This window comes from Chaetodon trifascialis, chromosome 5, assembly GCF_039877785.1.
Source record: "Chaetodon trifascialis isolate fChaTrf1 chromosome 5, fChaTrf1.hap1, whole genome shotgun sequence".
NCBI classification, from domain to species: Eukaryota; Metazoa; Chordata; class Actinopteri; order Chaetodontiformes; family Chaetodontidae; genus Chaetodon; species Chaetodon trifascialis.
The window spans coordinates 19,936,358-19,960,304 of NC_092060.1; the positions used below are offsets into that span (position 1 = coordinate 19,936,358).

General features: G+C 42.2%; 1 protein-coding gene across 1 annotated transcript in view; it reads right to left on the reverse strand.

The window, feature by feature from the left end:
• Positions 1 to 5,383: 5,383 nt before the first annotated feature.
• The window catches only part of kdrl (kinase insert domain receptor like), a 45,413-nt gene continuing 26,849 nt past the window's right edge, over positions 5,384 to 23,947 (reverse strand). Inside the window, exons 19-30 of the mRNA XM_070962854.1 lie at positions 22,860 to 22,973; positions 22,611 to 22,699; positions 22,315 to 22,468; positions 21,475 to 21,572; positions 20,771 to 20,893; positions 20,326 to 20,437; positions 16,532 to 16,631; positions 14,308 to 14,413; positions 12,528 to 12,652; positions 11,259 to 11,337; positions 10,038 to 10,141; positions 5,384 to 7,545 (exon numbers count right to left, since the gene is read on the reverse strand). Of these exons, the coding sequence (XP_070818955.1) occupies positions 7,362 to 7,545; positions 10,038 to 10,141; positions 11,259 to 11,337; positions 12,528 to 12,652; positions 14,308 to 14,413; positions 16,532 to 16,631; positions 20,326 to 20,437; positions 20,771 to 20,893; positions 21,475 to 21,572; positions 22,315 to 22,468; positions 22,611 to 22,699; positions 22,860 to 22,973 (1,388 nt within the window). The 3' untranslated portion in view covers positions 5,384 to 7,361. The remainder of the gene's footprint in view (positions 7,546 to 10,037; positions 10,142 to 11,258; positions 11,338 to 12,527; positions 12,653 to 14,307; positions 14,414 to 16,531; positions 16,632 to 20,325; positions 20,438 to 20,770; positions 20,894 to 21,474; positions 21,573 to 22,314; positions 22,469 to 22,610; positions 22,700 to 22,859; positions 22,974 to 23,947) is intronic.

Genomic DNA, 23,947 nt, shown 5'->3' on the forward strand with positions numbered 1-23,947 from the left:
TTCTCTGGAAAATGAATCATTCAAAGACTGAGAAAAACAAATATTTACAACATGTTCAAGTTTCCATTTAAGCCTCGTACAAACATAGCTACGCGCTGATTTTATTCTTATTACTCACAGTACTTTGAGCTAAATGCTAACATTAGCATGCTAACATGCTCTAAATCACAACATGCTGATCTGAAGCAGTTACAAACTTAAGCATGTGCATCATGTTTGTTATTGTATGAACAGATGCTACTTAGCAATAGACAGGGCAGGAATTTCAGGGTCATGGCTGCTGTGGCCCCTCAGTTTGGCCTTATGCCCTTCAAAAACTCACATGCCCTGCAGCCACAGCGGCCCCGATGCCTGACGCACTGATTTCTCTGTTCTCTCCTCTGCTTCTTTCCCTTTTATACAATTTTTAGACGGCGGTGATTTTTGGGTAACATCAAGTGAAGCACTGTGCTCATAAACAGGGGTGGGTTCACTTTCAAGCCTGGTGTGAACTGGTGGAAAACCAGGCAAATCTGTCTCCGGCCGACCAGGAGACAAACTCACCCTGATGTGCCAATAATGCAAAGCTGAGTCTGAATGATGAGAAGGTTATTTATCATGTATTAAAAATAAAATCACCTTCAACCCTAATGTTAAAATCATAGCTTTATTTGCTGCCCTGGCTTTTACCTTTGTGCCCTTAAAGAATAAACAATAACAACGCCAAGTGACCTTGTCCCAAAAATGATGAAACTCCAGGCGTGGCTGAGGCTGATGGGACTGTTATTAGTTCAGCAGATATTTCCCAAAGAAAAGTCAGACATTTGGTGCTGGATGAAAAGTCAGGGGCTCACCAAAGGGATTTCATGTCAATGTCATGACCGTGTGTTTGTCCACCCAAGACTTGTTGAGATGTTTCACAAGAAGCCACAAAAAGCCAACTTCATGGTGGCACTGAAGGAAAGGTTTATCAATGTTATTACAATCCATCCTGAGGGGAAGGAGGACCAACTTTCATGGCAATCCACTTGACCACTCAGTAACCTCATGGTGGTGCTAGAGGTAAAGTCACCAGTCAGTGTTGGCGAACTGGAGATCTGCACCGAATTTCACAGCAATCCATCTACTAGCTGTTAAAATATTTCAGTGTGGATCCAAATGGTGGAACAACCGACCGACCAACTGCAAGTTCGTGCTTTCAAACATAAAAAAAACTGCCATCAATTCTCTTTGGCGCAGAAAACAATTGAATCCCAAGAAAAAAGCAATCTGGGGTCTCATATTCTTTCGTGTATGACGTGTGGTGAAAGCCACAACATGCAACAGAGATGAAATGAGTCCCGAGCGCCAGCCACCGCACATGTAAAACTGCTCGTGGCAGCAAACAGGAGGTTCTGATGTCCCACATTTGGACTGATTGAAGGCATTAGTGTTTACCAAAGGCAGCCACGGTGAAGCAGGGCAGCTGTGCAGAAGCCCAGCAGCACCAGAACCAAAAAAACATGCATCTGAGCTCCAAAATAACCCCACCATGTTCACATTAATTATGCCACTGTGAACAGCATTTTTTCCCAGGCCCTCCTGGTGTACAGGCACTCTTTACACCGCTTACCCCCCAGCAGAGAGGTAAACAATGGGGGCAAGTTAGTGAGCTGGTTTCACTGCACTTTTGCCTTTGAATGGGCACTGATGAATCTGAAGGCTCCCGAGGGTGCAGGCTGCCATAGTTTTGTTGCAGTTGTCTGGAAACAGCTTGAAGTCAGACAGTTCACGATCAGATATCCGTGTGCAGCTCGAGCTGTCACTGAAGCATCTGGAAACAGGACGTGATCAGCCGCACTGCTCTTATCTGATATAAGGTCTCTCTGTTCGTCATCGTAGACAAACGGGCTGAGGCACAGGGAGAACACATGCTTTGAATAAAGTAAACATTGTGCAATATTTCTTTTTTACTCCACTGGCATACCAGCCTGTCAGATCTGACTTCAGACCAGCGAGGCAAGCTTTCTGATGTTTTTGTATCAGGCGCTTTTTAAGAGATCCAGTTAAAAAAATACTTGAATTACGTTTGAGTGTTCTTTCTAATTCACAACACATGAGCGAGTCGGGCAGAACGAAGTGCCGCTTTTTAATTTCCTGAAGCTTCCACATCACTGCTCCTCGTGAGCCTTTTTCCTAGAAGGCACACAGGTGGTGTTAACAGGTGGAGTCACCAGATGCGTCTGCAGCCTGGCTCAAGAGATGAAATGTCTCAACCGATCAATCATTGGATGGATTTCCATGAGATTTTGTACAAATATTAATGATCCCCAGAGGATGAATCTTACTGACTTCAGTGATCCTCTGTGCTTTCCTCTAGTGTCACCATGAGGTTGACTTCTGTGAGGACTTCTATGCTTATTAGCGACGTTAGCATGCTGACTTCACTATAAGCATTATGGGACAGTGGGACATTGCAGGATCATGCACCTGAACCACCGGCCGGCTGGAGACCCCCAGTACTATTTTACTCACTGTTACTGTGTAAAAAGATGCCACTATCATGCCTTCATCATGTCCGAACTTCACACAGCTGCTACGTATAACAATACATTAAGCTGTTGCTGATCTGATGTTTGTTTTTTCCCTCTTCCCCCTTTGAACCACAGTGGAGCTGAAGCCCATTATAGAAGCGTCTTTATTTAGCAGTCTTTTGCTTGTTAAAGGTGGGCTGAAGTTTGGTATTTTAAGGGGACAGTATCCGGCTCATTGTTGTACATTTAGGTGAGAGGCGCGGATGTGGCCTACCTACCATTCACCTTCATGGGCAGGGGTCTGGGAATAGCATTGTATGGGCGTTTTGGGGAGGGGGGACCTTTGCACTGCTTGGTTGACGGCCCCTAAGCAGTGTATGATAGGATTTCAAGCTGCACAGATTCAGTTGGATGTTTTTTGGCGTCGTGTCAGAGGTTTCCTGAATTCATTAACGCCTCTTTTTCAGTGATTAATGGCGTGTTTTCCAGCTCTGTTTTCTTTGGAAAGATCCGTGTAAGTATTCAAAGAAGGGGAGGGGTCATTTTCAATAATGCACTTGTTAAATGAAGGGAAAAAAAACAGACTGCACCACACTGCGCCGTGGGTGTGGACACAAACAGAGCTCCTCTGATCTGATTAAACCTCACATCTCTGCACCCTGCACCTAAAAGTTCTGACTGATTGATCAAATCCTGAAGAGGGGATCCATCCTCTGACGCTCGTCATGAGGTTTCTCTCTGTTTTCCAGTTAAAAAGTTTATTTTTGTATCGTTTTTCCAAATTTAGAGTGGCCTAAATAATTAAAAACGGACTCCGCTTCAGCCTTATACATTCGTAGTTACATCCAAACACTTTATTTGCCACGTTCCATCTTGACTCATTTCCTGCTCTTGGCTCTCCCAGTGACAGATTTATACCCACACATGTTTCATCAGCAAAACTTCTGATCACACAACAATAACAAGGAGCTATCTGGGTCATGGCATTGAGTTTCTATAACTTCTTTGTCCAGTGGTATTTATTTCCCACCTGGTCACTTCCTATTTATTACACCGATACGAGTGATCCTGAGGATGGACTCATATATTAAGCCTGTCTTGAAACAAGACTCATGCCCATGTGTACATATGCTTCAAAAGTTTCACTCCTTTTACTATTAAACTGCGTGCAACCACCACTAATAATAATAATAACAATAATAGAAGTAAGAGTATTAATAATGATAATCTTGAATTATGTCTTTTATGGACCCAGGGGCCGTAGCAGAGATAGATGAATCAATTAAAAATGGAAAATACAAGCAGAAGTGATGCATTCATATAAACAGTGCTGCTTGTACTATCGTGCCATATTTGATGTCAGGGATTACAGCGGTGGAAAGTAACTGAGAACATTTACTTAAGTACTGCACTTAAGTACAGTTTTGAGGTAGTTTACAACCCTGATTCCAAAAAAAATTGAGACGCTGTTTAAACATAAATAAAACTGAATGTGATCATTGCTTTCTGACATTCACTTGAATTAAAACAGTATATAATGACATCACCTTTGATTTTCATGCATGAGTAGTTTAATAAACTCTCTGCAGTGCCAGTCCTCATACTGTTGTCTGTATGGAAAAATACAGTGTGTAGGTGTAGATACACAAGCCTGTTTGTCACCAAAAGTAAAAAAAAAAAGACAGTTAAGAATACCCTCCCCCTCAACATCCTTCCCTTGTTTGTTTGTATCTCATGTTCTGGGAATAGTCTGAGGTTGTTGATATGCGTTTGGGTGTCGGGCGCTCACCTTACAGTAAACATAGTAAATCCTATGAGGACAAGCGGAGACAGTCACGGGCCCAACCTGTCTTGTGGCGTGTGGTCCCCTCAGGCACACCCATTGCCCGTAAGCAGGGGCACTGCTCCCCCAGAGGAAGGCCTGTGTGTGGCGTCCTCCGGTCGTGACCAGGATGATTAAGAGTTCCTTCCTTTCCTGTGCGGAGGGGCATTGTCAGACAGGCTGCCGACACCTTGTCCTGGCGAAGGAAGTGAGTCTCTCAGTGTCCAAGGAGCAGCCGAGGGGTTGGACGCTGATGCCTCAGTCCAATGTAAACAGAGCTTCTCATTCATGTTCGACAATTCAAACGGGAATAATCAAGGAGCATTTGATTCTGTGAATCAACCTGATGACAGCTAAGAATAGATTTAAAACCTCCAGTCCGACTTGCTTGGGCCAGTGGTTCCCAACGTTTGTCTTTCATTTTTGATGGTTGTCATGTGAACTACTTGATAACTTTCAAACGTCTAGAAACCATTTAACTGCTAAAACCTGTCTTTGGTTATACTTATGCCAATGCAGCATTGCTAAGGGGCTCATGTTTTCCCCTCACACTGTCATAAAATGGAAAGTTGGAGACCACCGATTTGCATTACAGTTCACTGATTTAATGTTTATCATGAGTCACACCGTACTACGGGTTTATTTGATTGGCAACACACTGTTTTATAGAAGCCCACTGAGATGATTGCATATATTGTATAAAATGATGTGCACTGGACTCTCTTCACGTGATTTAAGAACTCATCATGTTTTTGTCTTTTATTCATTTTAATAAAAACCAAACCAAAGCACTCAAAAAACGTGCACAGCTCTGAGGCTAATCTTAACTGTAGTCATTAGTCAACAAATTATTTTTGATTGATTGGAGCAAAATGGCTACAACATGGTCGTATCCTCATAAGACTTGAAGCCATGAGTGGCTTTACTCTAAACCACAAATGTCAACCTCATGGTGGCGCTGGAGGCGCAAGAGTCAGGTGATCATTAGGATTCGTCTTCTGGGATTCATGAATGTCTATACAAACTTTAGTATCAAATTTTTCAAGCAATTATGAGTTGAGACAGCACGTAATGTATAAATATATAGATCTTTATTCATTTATTTACTTCATATGCTCAGTTAACAGTGTTGGGGAACATTATTTTCATCAAAACTGTGTTACACTACATGAACAAAACAGAAAAAGCTGACATTTTAGCTGCTGCAGGTCTTATTACTCATGGTTATGTGTGAAGAAATGCAGAGTCCAGAGTTCTCTCTGCATTCAGGATGAAACCTAACTGTGATAGCAGTAAAATGAAACTAACACAGAAATATAAGAAGTGAACATACTCTGTTATGATGTTAGGATGGTGAGACACAATACAACAAACAATGCAAACGTTAATTTCCTGCTATGTACTAGAGTTAAGAGTTAAATAAAAGAAATCTTTGTAACATGTGACCCTCAACACTGTGTCATAATAATATACCTTTAGAATACAAAATTATACTTGGTGTAAAGTATCAGTGCATAATCACTTCCTCTCCACATAAACAAACTGGTCACAAACAAAACATTATTTGGAAATACCCACATTATACTGTATTTTACTCACTGACAAATACTGTTTTTTTTAGTGGTCAACAAGCACAAGATGGCTGCATTACTACAGGGTGTGTGAACAAAGGTGTGGCCCACAGTACTTTCAATACATCCTGTATTACAAATGCTGAGATCTGACATGTTAACAAGTAACAGTGAACCAGAGCAGACTGGAGCTAAGGTTTTGTCGCCTGCCCTGCAAGCTTTACTGGCACTTAGCACGACACGAAGGACCGGAGAATATCCACGTGTGTTTTCATGAGAGCATTATTCCCTCAGCTTTAGTGAATACAGCAGCACAAACAGCATATGCACCTGGAGTGAAATGTTGGGGTGTAACATGTGGATGTCAGGAAAACAGAGCTTGAAAATCCTTTGGTTAACTTTTAAATATGAAGCTAAATGAACAAACTGGATAACTAAGTAACAGTGTTTACAGTCTAAATAAATACACAATTCATTTTATGAGTGCTTTTTGAATAAACTGTTCCTATGAATCTCATGTTTCTGACTCAAAAATACGGTTTTTCTTCCCACTTTGACCAGATAAGAGTATCTCAGAGTTTCTCAATACCAGACTGGGGCAGGAGGAGGAAGCTACATGAACGGTGACTCTACATTTAAATGCTGTCACGGTCGAGCTGTAATGTTAAATCTGAAGCCGCCTGGTCTTACTCTCAGCTCTACCCTGTTTCCTCCATTAACCTCCATTAACCAGTGATTTTCCATAACCTGGAGAGCTTAAAAACCATCCAGCACTCCTCTCCTCTGTCACTCTGGCTCAGCCTGAGCTAGTTGAGCTGATTTTTTTTATGGACCCCTCAAATAAGAGCCTTTTCACAATTTATACTCAAAGTTATATTTTTGTCCATCTGCTTTTTGCTTCGAGTACAGCTGAACTTTATCTGACCTTCAAATCAGCGGATGTAGCCACATTACAAAAGTAGCTTCTCTTCAACCCTTTTCCACAAATTGCTTTCCAGTTTTCACTTTTGAATAAAATTAAAATGGATTTTTAAGAAAAGTTTCATTAAGAACCCTGCTGTTCTCTCTTTTTCTCTGCATGTAATGCTCCATTGACGAAGGTTGTAGTGTATTCGGATCTGTGGTGAAGTTGGAATCATTGTGGTTTGTTTTCACAGTAGATGAAAGAAATACCTGAGCCTGCTTTCAGCTGTTTGATATATCACAGTGAATGTGGAACGAACCAGCAGCATTAACGTCAGCCTACGTCTGAAAACTGGAAAGGGATCGACGGTCTGCAGGTTTCCTTCTTGTTGCACAGCAGACGCGCTGGAAGTTGGAAGATTCATTTCAGAGCGTCCTTTCTAAAGGGAATGTCACGTGTTTTCCTCTCGAACTTTGCTACAGAACAGTCCAGAGAAAAGAGCCAAAAACAGAGGAGAACAAAGCAAAGGCCTTCGGGCTGTCAGTCAGATTCTCCAGGGGCGGAGCGGGACGTTACACAGGTGGGGTGGAGTAGCGCACCACGTAGTTGTAGTCGGGAGGCGGGCTGTGACACTCAAGCCCGTCGTCCAGGGCTGAGTCGTCCAGACTGAAGTCCAGAGAGGAAACTGTGGGTGGGAACTTCTCCTTCTCTGAGTCACTCAGCACAGACTCTTTACTCTTACTCACCGCCTTCATCCTGAGAACGCAGACAGACACAAAATGAATAAAGCAGGCAAATATCACCGTGCTGAGGCTGCTCAGGACAACTCAATTCAACTCACAACATTTTCAAGGCGAATTCAAGACATGCAGGCTGTAAATATAAAGACACAGAAACTGTTCATCCACATGCTTAACACAACCTGTTTGGACAAAGCATAACATATGGAGATGTCCCGTTAGGCTGTGGGAAACTGTGACGGGCATTTTTCACCATTTTATAGACAACAGATTAACAATTAATTGGAGCTGTAATATCCATGAGTTCCAGCTGATTTTTCAGTTCCTGGAAACAGAGATGCAGCCGTGTAAGTGGATACATCATCAGCCCTGTGCAATAAACAGTCCTAATTGCAACAACAGACACAACAAATCAGTGTGGCGTGACGGGATGATCAGTGAACATCCTGACCAAGAAGTGACACGGGACACGCGTGTTCCTCAGGGCTTTTCTCTCAGGGTGGAAACTGGAGCAGTCAGTGCGTAAACAACCAGCTGTGCACGATATCAAGCGATTCTTTCTTCTTAAAATCTTTTTTTTTTTGTCCAGGACAACTTGAGCACATCGCGTTCACAATGGAGGGCTGTTTTGATATTCTACGAAAAGCCCCTTGTGAAGCTGTACAATCAGACAAACCTCTCTTTATTCAGATATGATGCAATCAATCATCCTGAGTGTTTCTGCTTCACTTGATGCTCAGAATATGAGTAATTGCCTCTTATTGTCTTTGGAGGTTGCTAAGGGTTTCCAGAGCTCCTCTCTCGGGGCCAAAGGGTCAGCGCCCAGCGGGGGTAAGTGACGCCGCTGTACTGGAATGTTGCCCTGATGAACAACTACCTGCTGAACGAGGCATCAAAAACAGTAAAGAACGGTAGAGGCTGCCTCACCAACGCCAAGCGACAGGTGGCACAGGAAACAAAATGCTTCAGATGTGAATGTTAGCTGGTTTTCTTTGTCTTTTATCTTTGGAGTTTAGACTGATGGGTGCACAAAACAGAACTAATGGTTGCATTTTTGACTACTAAAATCTACCATATCACGACTGAGGCAGCTTCCTTGGCATCATTGCTCAGTCCAAGTTGTGTTGTATGCTAGTGGCAAAAAGAACTCAGGCTATAGGAGTGGTGAAGGCCAAGGGGGCAACAGGTGGACTATAGCCAAACAAAAGGAGCACAGCGCAATAGTTGACAGGGGAGGCCCTTGTGAAGCCTCCTAAGTTCAAAGGTGGCAGTGATTGAGCGGTTGCCCAGCGAGGAAGTCCTCCCCTCAAAATGCAGATCATTCTCTGCATGCCTGCCTTGATTCTTTCTTCCACGCCGAGGCCCTGATGACACAAGCAGGCCTGTAATAAGCCTTTGTAGCCTCAACTTCTAGCTTTGAGATCTAAAAGACACCATGAGTGGGTGTGGGTGTTTTGCGAGCTGTGAATTAGATTGCTTCAGAGAGCGTAATAAATCTGCTAACTGCGTCGCATAAGTTCAGTTGTATGCATATTCCCTCTTAATCATTTATAAGAGCTTTTATATTGTTTTCACAAGTTTGCCGTCCTTCCTCTTCAACTTAACAGAGATTTGGGAAACATATGAAGATTTGCTTTAGGACAATTTACTTTACTGCTGTTCCTCCTTTAAATATTTTTAGTGGAAGCCACAATACGTTGAAGCAGTATTAATAGTTGCTACTGTGCAGGAAACAGCGGAAAAATACCAAAAGGTTTAAAGTGTAATTACTGAGTTCAGAGGTTTGACCCTGTAAATTAACCCTGCCACTGAGCTGCTGTAAATTTAATATTTAAGCCTTAAGACATCTACAGAGACCCTCATAAGAAAAAGATTTGCAGAAATTTGACTCAGATTTGACTTTAACCTCAAATAACTCCTAAAGTCAGAGCATATTGTCTCTGTGTTTTTCTCCTTTATGACAGTTTAATATATTTACCCTGGCAGGATCCACATCTTAAAGCCATCAAACGATCCACAGAATTTTGGCGTACATACTTTAGGCCAAGGTCACTTCTTCGAGATTATGTGTGTTTGTTACCTAGCATTGCATTATACCGCACAGCCATGAGTCATGAGTTAAATCCATCTGGGAGGTATCTCATTCAGGACTCTTTAGTGAAAACAAAGGGGTTTAGTGTGTGCTCTTAAAACAGCCAAACCTCAAGTGACGCAGCCACTCTGCTTTTGTGCTCAGTCCTTTAGTTTGTCACCTTCAAGCTTTTTCTCTCCCAGATCTCCTTTGTGCCGAAGTCCCTACCTCATGGCCTCTTGAGACAAAAGGGTAAACTAACTGCTAACATCCTTTCAAGGCAGAAGAAACTTGTGTGTGTATGACGGTTATAGTGTCTACATTCCAGCACAGTGGGGAGGTTTCCAAGCAGGTATTTTGCAGTCTATTGCAGTGTGTTTGTGTGTTTGTCACTAGCGGGGCATGTGGAGGGGTGCTGTGTGGTGTAGTCTACTTACGCCAGAGCCATGATGCTCAGAGGTCGGCCTGCCAACGATTCGAGGCGCTTCAGAGTCTGCATGTTGTCAGACGACAGGCCCATCCCGCTGTCTGACTGCCCACCCTGATGACAATGCAGAAACAGACAGACAGTAAATACTTAAAATCCAAAACGTCAGCTTCCCTTCTTTGCTGTCTGAGGTGAGCAAATAACAAATATCTACATGCAAGCTAAGTAAGAAAACTTAATTTCTATAGGATCTTTCATAACCAGACTTACAAAGTTCTTCACAAGTCAACAGTGAAATTAAATTAAATATAACATAAAACTATTTAGCGGTATGTTAGTCAGCTAATCTGATTGTGACAGTCCACAGTGTTGGAGCTAAAACAGTAAAAGCACCATCTCCCTTTGTCTTCTAACAACATTTGGTCGTCACACCCCAGAGAGTTAAATGATCAGAAATATATAGTGAAGCCAAACCACTGAAGGCTTTAAAAGCAATCAACAATCTCAGATTGAAACCTAAAAACAAGAAAAGAGCCAATGTAATTCAGCCAGGACTGTAGAAACACAGTAGTTTTCTGTGTCCAATGTTTGTCAGAAGCTACAGCTGGTACATTGTGCACCAATTGCTGCATCAGTGACTTTGGCAATAGCTCTGATTTGTAGAAAATAAGCCTTTAAATGTGCTGATTGAGGGTGAAGTATCATTCCAAAACAACTCCTAGGTTTCTGTCTGAATGTTGTGTTTGCTGTCAGCAGTTGAAGGTAGACCAATTACCAGAACTTCAGTCTGACTCGTATTCAGTTGCAAAACGTTTGAGACTGTGCAGAGAACTGTTAAGATTTCCATGACTAAAGGAGATGTGTCACTGACATAAAACGTTTTAAAGTGTTGAAAATGATATTTCTGACAGTAGCAGAAAGAAACTGAACAAAATCGGGCCCAGTATAGAGCCTTGTGGGACTCCCCATGACATGACAGAAGAAATAAATTATAACATGTTGTTTAATAGGTAGAATGAAAACCAAGTTTAAGTCATTTTGACATTTACCTTAAATGAAATATATGTTACATTCTCCCATATTGTTCAATGGGGCCACTATAAATATTAAATTTATGCTCCAGAGTGAAGTTTCTAGCTAGCTGTCAAATGCCCGCCATCTAACTAATTGCCTGGCTTTGGATACAGATTGTGTGTTTGTTTCTGGTTTAGTTCCAGGATAATTAACTCACCCCGTGGTGTTCATTTTCCCCGTTCTCCATGGTAACCTCGTCGAAGGTTTTCACACTAGCAGGACGGATCTTGATGTTCCTGGCAAGAAATTAATTTCAGGGTAAGTCTCCAAAACACCCTAAAAAGTTCTCCCTCTGTTTAGAGAATCCTTTGATTACACTGGAGCCGAGAGGCAAAGTTCAGCAACAAAACCGCAGGAACTTAATCACTTAAATCAACAATGTGTGGCATCTATGACATTGTACTTTGAAAGCACACCTTGTTTACTTTGCATTTCAACACTCGGAGGCTAAAAGGACTGCTTAATTTAGCTTAAGGGTTAACTGTCATTAAAGCTTTTCAACACCTCCTCAATAAACACACTTGGAGGACCTGTGAAAACCCAGAGCTCAACAAATATTATTTTAAGTGGACATAAATCTTGAAGCTGGCTCTATGGTTTTTGGTGAAATTCCTCACAGGAGCCACAATACTGAAAGCTCTCTGTCCTGCAAGCTGCCGTGTGTATATTTCTTATCAGGAGCCTATGAGGTCTCCCATTGTGCCCGGGTCAGACCTACATGTTCTCCTGGTTTAGTCTCAGCGCTGCAGGAACACTAATTGTTTTGGATATTATTCAGTGCAAAGTGGGAAAAAAATGTAGGCATTTCCTTTGCAAAACAGACTCAACGCTGCTTGCCTTCAACGGTCTGAGGATAGGTTTACATATCTGTAAGATAAGATGATTTATTTCTATGAATGTCTTAACAAGTTCATCAAAGGGGAGTGTAACAGATTTAAAGCCACAAGGTTAAAAAACCACAACAAAGCTAGCAGCTCTGTGAAGCTGTAATTAGGCACAGCGATGCTTTGAGCTAAACGCTAACATCAGCAAGGATACAAACTTACAATAGCAATGCTAACATGCTGATATTTAGCAGGTTGTTTAGCAGATATTTGGTCATAAACAAAAGTATGAGACAAGCTAAAGTTTTGACCTGATGATGGTGCTAGAAGAAAAGTTAAGGGAGCATCATAGCCGCAGTTCATCCTGAGAGCAACATGAATATATGTGCCAAATTTCGTGGCCACGTATTCAATAGTTGTTGAGACATTTCACTCGACACCACAAATGCCAAACTCATAGTGGTGCTGGAGGAAAAGTCAGAGGATTGCCAAAGTCAAACATTTTCTGGCATGCCCCATCAGAAGCTAGGTAAAAATAGATATAGCACCAACATCTACCTAAGTGCATCAGAGTTTCAGTGTACAATGATCCGTGTTCTCACCAGGCGCTCCCTGAGTCGCGGTGGGAGACAGGTCGAGTGGGCGTCTCCTCTGAAGGCACTGCGGTGGACGGGTCTCCCACCTTAGCCAGCAGGGCTGTGTTGATGGGTATGTAGTGTTTCCCCTCCTATAGCAACCAAACAGAGGCAGAACATCTAAGAGTACAGCCGTATACTTCCATGAGGCAAATCATATAGAGCAAGTGAAGTAAGTCGATGCCGTGTGCACGCTGTACCAACACACACATCCACAGGTTGTGGCGGGCAGCCAAAGAAACTAAGCTCATACCTAATAAATCCAATACAATGTTCATGAAGTTGATGGAGGCAGCAGAGACCGTGACTGGCCTTCCTGCACTGTAACAATAGCTTTATTAATAAGAGTCAAACCCCTCCAATGTTCTTTCTGTCCGGTCTGAACTGTTTCTCATGAAGATAGCTTTCACAGACTCATTTGTAACATGCTGTAGTTTTCATGTGTTGAGATGTGTGGCCTTGTCGTTATCTCTGATTACTTCACTGGACAAGTCCTGTGTAGCCTGTGTAGTGAAATATAATTCTTTGTCTTTGTGTCTGTAGTAACAGGGCTCTGGACAGTTTCCTGTTATCAGCGATAGTTATTGCTACACTAAGTGCCCCAATTTCCATCCACCTTTTTCAAAAACATTTTGTTATTCTTTCACCATTGTTTCAAGTTTCAGTGGCTCATTAAGTTACACTATATGTGATCCGGTCTAGGCCTTGAGGTCTTCGAGGGTCCACCTGATCTGAAACAGGCTCATGGGAAACCTAATTTTTCTTACACTTCGGAAAAACAACATTTTTTTTCTTTGATTATTATGGGGTGCGATGTGATTAGAGCACAGAGGGAGTCCACCTGGATCCACTCTGATATGACATATTCACACACAGACCTAAGACCCTACCTGACCCGATTAGACTCAATATAATATAGACGCAGCCCAACCCAGGTCATGGGTCAAGTCTAAGTTAGTCCTGAAGATCTGTAACAAATCAAAATCTCTGCAGTGAAAAAGGCCCAATGGACTTTGCCAGGTGGATAAATGGTAGTTTTTCCTTACAGTGAAATATGTTTGCATAATATTCAAATACAGTTTTTCCTCTAGTGCATATTTGTTGGTCCGATTAGACCAGAACAGATGTTAAACTTTCTGACAGCCCCATAAAATCTACAGGCTTCCAACAGGTTGTGACATTTCATAGCGTTCATGCCAGACAATGTTATGCTGCATCACAGAAACAATTGCATTGCTTTTCCATGTGTTTTGAAGTGTGGTTCCTCTTACGAGACCGGTGGTGCCGTTTCAAAGGGAGCCAAGTGTTTGTGTTGAGTGTTACTTCCCCTCTCAGTTACTCTGAGCAACCCCCCCAGGCAATACACCACTCTGAATCTTCTTTAGGCTGCAGGACTCTGATCAGAAATGCTGCTTCCTGAACATTTGCAGTGTTTGTGACTCATTCTGCACTAGACCTAGTGACTAATATTGTAAAAGTGTGTCGTGAAGCCACAATACGGTCAGGATTGGTGAAGTATGCGGAGAGTGAAACTTGAAACATAAATTTAGCTCCAGTGTTTGTCAGTTACTGAGAAAACAATTCCATAAATCTCTTTGGTGCATTAGTATTTAGTTATAATTTACACCAGAGCTACTGATCATAAGATGTCCATTACTGCTACTTTTGAAGCAAAGCTATGCCACTGACTGGACTTCAAGCTTGAATTCTATCATATGTTGTGTTCAGTCTTTCTTGTCTATCATACCTGTTGCACACTGGCCTGAAGCAGGTCTCCCAGCCTTTCCACCAGCTCAGTGAAGGTCGGTCGCTCCAGCGGCTCCCCCTGCCAGCAGTCCAACATGGTCTGATATCTGAGAGCAGAGATTACACCACTGAACACAGCATACTGGATGGGCACTCTTAATGCTGTGGTTGGTGTATTATTGTAAACTATGACTCAGCACATTTAAGAAGAACATTAGCTAACCTCAAGGTTAGTAGTCTTAGTTAGTAGTAGTCTTTGTCTTTTATCTTTAACACACAACCTTCTTTTGCACGGAGCGACCACATCTGGTTCACCTCTAAATCGACTGTCATCTCGAATATTCGTGCATGCCCTGTTTTCTATTTCCAGGTGATCCTGAGCCTGTGCGGCTGTATCTGATTCTCTCGCGGTCCTGGGTGTGAAGACCAGTGAGAGCACACGGCCTTGCTCAGGTCTTTGACAAGCTGTCAGCGTCTCTGTCCATGTGGGAAGACTCAGGGCCTTTGTGTGAGTTTTATGTAGATAGAACTATTACAACTCTCCTTTGGTATCATAGTTGGTCAATCTCAAGTTTGTGTGTTTGTGTGCTGGGCATCTAGACCCCTCTGCTCCTCTCAGTGCTGCCAGGCCCGGCTGAAAGAAGCCAAGCAGATGTGATTCCCACATTTATGAGCGCAGAGTATACTTGTCCAGGTGGTAGCCCTCCTAACGGTGACAGGATGTGGAGAGCATGATCGCAGGCTTTATGCATATCACTGAGTGGGGGGGGGAGTAGACACATTGTATGACTTCACAATTTAAACCACATTTCCTGCCTGGTCGCAATGAGAATAAATAGCCTGCCCCCGCATGTTTGGGGTCTTTAGGGAGTGTGGTGTTTCTGAGGGGGAAGGGGGGATTCTGTTGACTGGAACTACTTTGTCCGGTTGGGCAAGTGTGGTAGAATGGGAAGTGAGCATCCTATTTATTGTCCACCCCCTCCCCGAGCAGCATCCGCTAAATTCCTCTGCAATGCATCAGGACGGGGGATCTTATTAACAGACAACATTCCTGATGAATCAGTGCAGCAGTGGCACAAATTAATTGCTCAACACCGCCTGCAACCTCATGTGCTTTCCATCATTCATATATTACGAGTATGGAGGTGAGGGTCAAGGGTTCCAAACATGGGATTGCAGACACATTTGATCAACTGCAGACCTCTGCAGGGGATCAACAGAACTCACCCCACTGACTCTGGATGCATTACTGTGCATCCCATTTAAACTGATATCAGCAGGGTTTATCTTAGTTTTAAATTAGTGGCAGGCCTCACTTCCATAAGCATGCAAAATATAAAAACTGGCAGTTCTATTCGTCAATGGACTGGCTGAACTGTAATGGAAAGTACAAGAGATTCTTGGCACCAGCAGGTCTGCATCTACAGATCCTTTTTTCTGACTGAAAACTAAAGTCTGGATTAGATTTTGTGTATCATTTCCAATCACTGTCTCCTTTGCAAAGCAGATGAATTCATTCAGTTAGCTTTACTTGGCACAAGCTGCTCTGAAACTCTCGACCTTTTGATATCACATCATTATTAAGCCAAAGTGTAGCATTATGCTTTCAAAACAAATACGATTTGTGGACTATATGAGTCACTCTAAATTAAAACCAGACACAACATATGCACATATGTTAGAGTGAGACTCGGTTGCAGACTGTGATTGCTGCGTCTGAAGTGGCTGCGCGTTGGACTGAAGAGTATTTTTATTACTAAAACAAGTTTGTAAAGCTGCATCACTGACTGACAGCACTGATACCAAAGAAGAGGTCTCTGTTCTCCCACAGATATTCATGTCCATCACCATCCACCATCCCCTGCTCAAAAAAATCTCCAGTCTCTGGTTTTTGTCACTGGGGCAACTTGAACTCCAGACATTGCATGTAATTGTGGTGCTCAGTTACATCTGTGCCACTGTCAGCTGTAAAATGCTTCAGAGCTTCAAGCTTGCTGCTGCAGAGCTAATCAGCAGCTAATGTTTCCTCCTGCAACATTCAGCGCAGGATTACCCATGATTCTTATCAGGCACCCCTGACCTGCCGGTGCAACCACAAAGAGGGAGAAAGACACAATAAAGTCAAGTCAGTGCCGCAGCACAGTCCAGTTCACAGTCCTCTTGAGGCGGACGGCATGGAGGTGCTTTAATTTGTTTACTAAAGAATAGTGAAGAGGAATTCTCACATTTCAGAGGAGGAGTATTCTGGTGCTCTCATCCTGGTCCCCTCTTTCAGCCTGCAGCAAAACTCTTCGTCAATTTGGACGCCAGGGTACGGGGAGGCACCTGGGAGAGGAAAGTTATTTGTAAAATTATTTGTTGTGCATAAAAAAGGCTATACACAGTCCATCCATATGGCTTTGCATGTGCCTTAACCTGACGGGAATCATGCAGGTATGATATATTTACATTATGATGTGAGGTTAGATCATTTGAACATTGTAAAAAACGAAATGTAAGAATATTTTAGAGAAAGCGAAGTTAGTAGTCTGTGCTCAGTGACATAATTACCACAGTTTTCCATACAGTGTTAATACTTGAATAAACTGTCGAGGTATTTTAAAGGCTCCAGTAAATCCTCAGGGTGCCATTAATCACAAAGCTGCTTCTCGCTAATGTACATTTGAAACTACTGACACGTACAGTATTTCATGGAAAAGCGTCTGCAGAGTGGAGAAAAACACCTCTGAGGAAACAAAAGCTCACATTCTTTACTACATTTAGATGATATCAATATGATCAACAGACTGAGTGATTGTCAGGTTAAGGTTTTAAAGGATTATTATGCACAACGTGCAGTTACAAAGACAACACCTGCCCAGTCTCTATTGCATTCTTGATTCCCTACTGGGAACATTAAACTCCCTTTACTGCTGAGAGCATGCAGCTTTCCAACTCTAGTATTCTACATAAAAACATCTTGGAGATTTGTTTACGAGCTCTTGCAGATTGTGTAACAACTGCTGTATACATACATGTTTATGGATTTTTGATTGGATCTGGTTGGATGATGTAACTATGGTCCATTCATGACACACAGTAAATGTGTAATGCTGTTATATTTGGATTGTTGTGCCATGAATCTGTCAAATGTATCACTCACAAACCAAAACCAGCACTAATTTTATTTGCTCTTGAACAACAATGTTGGTAGTAAAATCTGAATTTAGAGCCAAAGTCTAGTTCCTACTCAGCCCCTATTGAAAACAGTCATACGCTGAACTGCCTTCTATCCAATATTCAATTATGTTAGTTTTGGAAAATAAATCCAGTTCTATGTTATCAACACAATTTCCTGAGTCATTAAACATTAATTTTGTTCGCTTGAATCGACACGCACCATTAAAAATACCATCTTTGTAGCTACCATGGTTTTAGTTGTGTTTATTGTTGATGTATGATCGAGTCTGCACAGGGCATTTTATTTTTAAAAGTTAGTCTAAGTGTCTAACTTCCTGTCTGAACTTGATTTGCTCTGTCCAGCTTGACCTGTCAACTGTCAAAATTAGACTTGGTGCATATCCTCCACGGTGCAGAGCATAGGTACACTGCGGGGACATAACACGCTGGGTGGAAATCAGGGGTAAAAAAAATAAGCCTTCGTGCATAAGCAAAGGACACAATCTGTGATTTGTGCAAAAAACCAAAAAAATAATTTAGAATCCCAACTGTCACTGTTCTCACAGTCCATCTGTGATTATCATTAACCCAAATACTGAGACTTCATATTACATTTTTACAAAGTACTATAAAAGTCCCAAAACAATCAAAAATTTACAATGAATTGTGCAGTCGTGTTTCCAAAAAGCTGTGAAGCTGTGTAAAACACACAAAACAGAATGTGATCATTAGCTAATCATTTTTTGACCTACACATCATTGAAAACACTACAGTGACAATATATCTAATGTTTCTCCTCATCAGCTTCATTGATTTCTAGAAATATCTGCATAGTATCATGATTGGGTATGAAAGGAGCATCCTGGAAAGGCTCAGTCGTTCACAGCGAGGTTCACCACTTTGTGAACACATGATGGTGCATGATGATTACTACATGAGCTCAGTAACACTTTGTGAAACTGTTGTCAGTAAACAACATCTTTTAGAATCGGGGTTGTATAGATGCATACCTTTTTCTTACATATTTCTTACAGCCTTAGAAAAATATATATGTACTTAAATGCATAATTTTCAACATTTTTACTGATAGTGATGTTCCTCTAGTTTGGCTGCAGGCCTGGTTCAACAGCGAACTAACAAGCTTTGGATATTTAAACCCACAAAACGGAACTGACACACTTTTGGTTCACAGAGCGACCTGAAAAACACACTTTGGCTACCCTGAAACTTTTGACCTCCAAACATGATCATGTTGCAAAGCTCAGGTCTTTGCCATTTTTTTGGTCATTTTGTAATCCTTGTTTCCTGATTTATTTTTCTGAGGCCCCGCTAACACCACCCAGATGTGTAAGTGTTTCTTTAACGGAAAATGTGGTGAGAAAGTGTCAAGAGTGAAGAAGAGGGAGACAGAGTACAAGAAAAAGAAGGAGTGACAAAAGGGAAAGCGTCATAATGACGTCAGTGTGTTTTGAATTTAAAAGAATATGCAATTTGACACAGCTTTCTTTCAGCTGATGACACAGTATGGCAGGGATTCAACAGCAGCACAGTCAAAAAGCACAGAATAGCAACACATCCAACTTTGGTCCTCTGCTTTTTTACTCTAACTCTTATGTTTCCCTGCTTCCCATGGTGACATTTAAACATACAATATTTCACGTTGAGTCTATAGAAACGTGTGGTGAGCTCTGTGCCACAGTGCACAGGCAGTCATGGACCGACACACAATGCCGTCTTAAAGGCTACAGTGGTTTCACAGCGGGGGCACACTTTTACACCGCTTGGTTACAGTGACTTTGAGTTGCCAGCTGGGAAGAAACGGGTACCTTAAAAAGGAGCTGTTCTCTCGTTTTAATGTCCCACGCCTGTGCTAAAAATCACAGTCCAACTTCACTAACGTTTTTTTTGCACGAGTGGCATGAAAACAGTTCTCTCAGGCTGACAATGCAGGCCCAGGCCCTTTGTCCCAAAGGCACAATTACACAGTGGAAGAAGACAGTTATTACCCTGTACATCTGGTGAGGCCGTATAGCTGAGAGGCACCGAGCGGGTCCACTAAGCTCTGACTGGACATCTCTGATAAGAGAAGCTCATGTTCAAGATGCCAGCCTTTATGCATATGAGGGGATATTATGAATAAACACAAACTACCAGTAAATGAGAATCAAATTTATATTTTTTCCAAAAGTCTGTGTTTTCGCTTTAAATTTGTCAGAATTCTGCATTTTAAGTGGGTCTGATGGAGGCTACTCTCATGTACGGGTAGTGCTCCTCCTTGTTTAGAACGCTTGACCAGAAACAGACGTAGTTTTTTCCAACAGGATATCTGACTCTGTGCAAACAGACACAGAGAACTCAACAAACTGAATCTTGCATCTGCCAGTGTGGTTGCACTTCTGAACCAGGTTTTAACTTAAATCACCACTGTAAACACTGCTACAGAAGGGGTAATATTACCTTTTTCTATTTGTCAAATCCATCACAGTATACCGTCTTTTGTCTATATCCTTGTTTCAACTTGTGCCTAATATTTGTTTTTGTAATGGATGTTGTGTTTGAAATGTTGTTGCTGTTTACCAGTTAATAATTCAGCATTTTTGACTGATGCACCTACAGGTTGGATGCAGGTGATTTGGGCCCATGGGAGCTCTATATTTGGTTGCTTCTGCAACTTTTGTTAATGTCTGCATAAGTCTGGATGTGTGATTTCTGGATAAATGCGGTTCCTTTGTTCTCCTGGCACTAGAGGAACCTTTAAGTTCCTCGAAAGGTAGTTTTGGGAGCTCTTTGTGGAAATGCATCTTGAACAGTAACAGAATTATAAAGGCAGAAGTAGTCGATGCTGAGCCATGACACTTACCCAGAGAGAAGATCTCCCACATGAGAACACCAAAGGACCAAACGTCACTCTGAGTCGTGTAGATCTTGTCAAAAATGGCCTCAGGTGCCATCCACTTGAGCGGCAGTCTGGCCTGTGCAGGTATTGAGATAGAAAAGTTGTTTAGTCCCTTATCTCACCTGTGTGGGCATCTCACCAATTACACACCTGTGGAGAGTCAGGCAGTTTAAATTGTGTGAACAGGTGCTGCTGATTTAGCCTAATTTGGCCTCCTAAACACATTCCCTTTATCTAGTGTTCAGACAAATACACTGATCTCAATGATTTTTTGTGACATTCCCAAGAGCCACTGAATTTATTCAGTTCTCCTTTTTTCTACCAAGTCAACAGTTACTGTTTTGCATGTTTTATATTAACAGTAAATATCAGAAAACTGGAAAACAATTCTAGACTTTGATCAACTTACATCTCCTTTCCGCACATAATCTGGGTCTTTGTAGATGTCTCTGGCGAGTCCAAAATCACAAATCTTCACAACATTATTCTCAGAAAGCAGGATGTTTCGTGCAGCCAAATCACGATGGATGCACTGATGAAAAAAAAGGTAAGAAACAAAATCTTATTTAAAGCCACATTTACAATGAAAGTTCAAGTTTTCTGCATGTAATTGACCTCACGATGGTAGTCTACATGCCATAAAGAATGGCTGCTGGCAGAGCGACACATGGTCAAGTCATCAGTGATATTACAATAGGAGATGATGTGTTCCATATCCAGGCAACAAAATGGTCTGTAACGGGTTATTTACAACAATGGCTTCATTCTCTAATCAGTCCCATCCGGCCTCCCCAAAATCATGAATGACTTGAAAAATGAATGCGTTCTAAACTGATTTAAAAACACTGAAGTAACTGGGGCAAGATTATAAGACAAACACATTTATGGCTGAGTAAATTTTGTTATGGCAGAAGCAAAATGGTTCACACTTAAATTTAGGAGAAGCCAAATATTTTAAGTTGTCATTTGCTGTGCATTTATTCATTTACAGGGCAGAACTTTAAAAGATTTGACTGCTCTTGCAAGTACTTTGCATGTAAAAAATAACACAGTCTTTAAATAAAAAACAGAACAATTCCAACATAAATTACTATAAATAAATAAATGATGTACCTTGCGTGAAGCCAAGAACTCCATGCCTTTCGCAACTTGGAAACTGTAGCAAATTAAATCTTCCAACGTCAGGACTCTCTTATATAAATCCTCAGATTCTGTGAAACAGAAGAACATCGTAAGTGAGACTGATATTTCAATCTGGATATATGTGGCCTTTAAATTTAGGAAAATAATCCTCCTCATCTAGTTTTTAAATGCAGTCACTGTAATCAGCAGCTCTCTTCGCCTTCAGATAAATCGATGAAATAGTGATGACTCTCGTGGGGAAACTGCAAATGCAAAAAGTCTCGGACTGAAACACATCCTTTTAACAATCCGCCTTCCTATGCAGTCCGTCTTTAAAACATCCTTTACAAAACAGAGATAAAAACAAATCACAATTCTTCCTATTTTTCAGATGTCAGGTGAAACGTGTGATAATGGGCCCAGTGTGCTGGTTGGGGGTCTAAGAGAGGAACTCACAAGGAGTCCTTCCACTGGTCCACCTGAGTAAACAGCTAATCAAACAAGAAATAACACATCAGGAACAACATGGCCGACGTGCCGTGCCTGAGCCGGAGCCAGAGAGCAGAGCAATACTCAGGTCAGGACAGGAAATAAACAGACGCCTCCCCAGACTCAGTGGGGTGACAGTGGCTCCTGCTGCAGTGATTGTACTGCTGAACAGGAGGAGGAAACGTCCCATCAGACTCAGGCAAGAAAACAATTTGAGGGGCGCTTTCGATCCTGGGCAGGAGGGGCGGAGCAGAGGTGAGAGGAGGGAGGCAGCAGGAGGGACAAACAGAGGGAGGAGGGGGTGCGGGAGTTGAAGGGAAGCAAGACGTGCTTGGCCTTTACCTTCTTCCTCTTCCTCTGAGTCGCAGTAGCTCTTATCTTCGATGAAGCCAGAGCTGGCTGAGCTTCCGGTGCTGGCCACGCTCTCCAGGCGGCGCTTCATCAGCTCGCTCAGCTCGCAGCCCGATCCTGACGACACCATCTTACCGTCCTGGCTCTGACCAGCACACATATATCAAGTTAAATGAGATGAGTTTAAACAGTGCTGCTGACATGCATGGGGCTTTCCAACAGCAGATAGCTGTCAAAACAGTCACTCCCTGCTCACACTGCTCTAAATCATGCAGCTCCTGACTCACCTTGTAGACGATAAAGTCATCCCTCTTGCTTCTCAAATAGTTGGACAAGTTGCCATATTTGCAGAACTCCACTATCATCATCAGAGGGCCTGTTAAGAGGAATATTTCTTATGCTTATTCCAGCGGCATGTGAAAGTTCACAATAAAGAAAGGCCAGAAAGATAGATGCTTAACTTTGAAGTTAACCTGACAATCCAACAGGCAAGTATCAAAACAGTGGGATTACAGTCCTTCGGTATTAAAGCTCACCTCCAGGTTTTGTGCAGGCTCCCAGCAGGTTGACCACGTTCAGGTGATGGCCAATGTGGATCAGGATCTTCAACTCTGACATCAGAGCTTTCCGCTCATTTGACGTTGCGCCTCCTGTAATAACGCGTAACATGTAGAACACCTTCAGCATTGGTTCATATATCACTAAATATCCTGAGTGAAAGGATATACATTTTGGAGTGTCTCTTGCTCACTCCATTCAATGTTCTGACTCTGGGATTTTTTGCCTGACATTTCTCTCTGTTTATAGTTTTTGTTTCCTTTTTAGCCTTTATTCAAACAGATTTGTCCCTTTGAAATCACGGATCACTTTTCCAAGGCAGACCTGGTCAAGAGCAGCAGCAACACAGAATCACGACAATAAACTCACAGGCAAACACAGAGATTTGAGTGACACTAATAACATAGCATTAATGTGCCCAGTAAGATGCAGGTCAACAACATTACAGCACGACGCTGCTTTGTGAGTCCTGAGTGATGAGGCAAGGGTTAAAATCTTCAGTGAGGTCTCACATCCTCTGTATTGTGAATACCAGTTGTTACCAACAAAGATAGAGGGGGCTGCCTCTGAGGACTCCCCGTGCCCAGAGACCCTTCCTGTATAGCTCTGTTCAACAAATCTTTGTGATATGATAGGTGAGTCATTAGCATTTCCTTTTCTTGTACTTAATTCTTGATTGTTGGTGATGTTGTGTGCACGCCACTGTTTGATGTCTGTCCTAACAGTATGTTTTGTGGTGGTTGTATTTGTCTGATCGTTGTTGATTTTTATAAACAAACAAAGTATGGACTCATATAAAAGTAATCAATCATCAGTTATGACCCACTAGAAGTGTGTGGAGGTGTTTTTATCAGAAGAGATCCTGCCCTCTGTCAGTATTGCCTTATTTTCCTCTCATCTGTGGTTCAGATGTTTCTGGGCTGCAGCCTTTGGGCAGCTGGTGTGTGGCCCCCCAGCCAATAACAGCGTGCAGGTGAGGTCGACCAGGTGCCGCAAGCAGAACACATCAATGAGGAAGACGTGGTGCCAAAATCGGTTTGTTTACGAACAGTAAGTGGCAATTCCT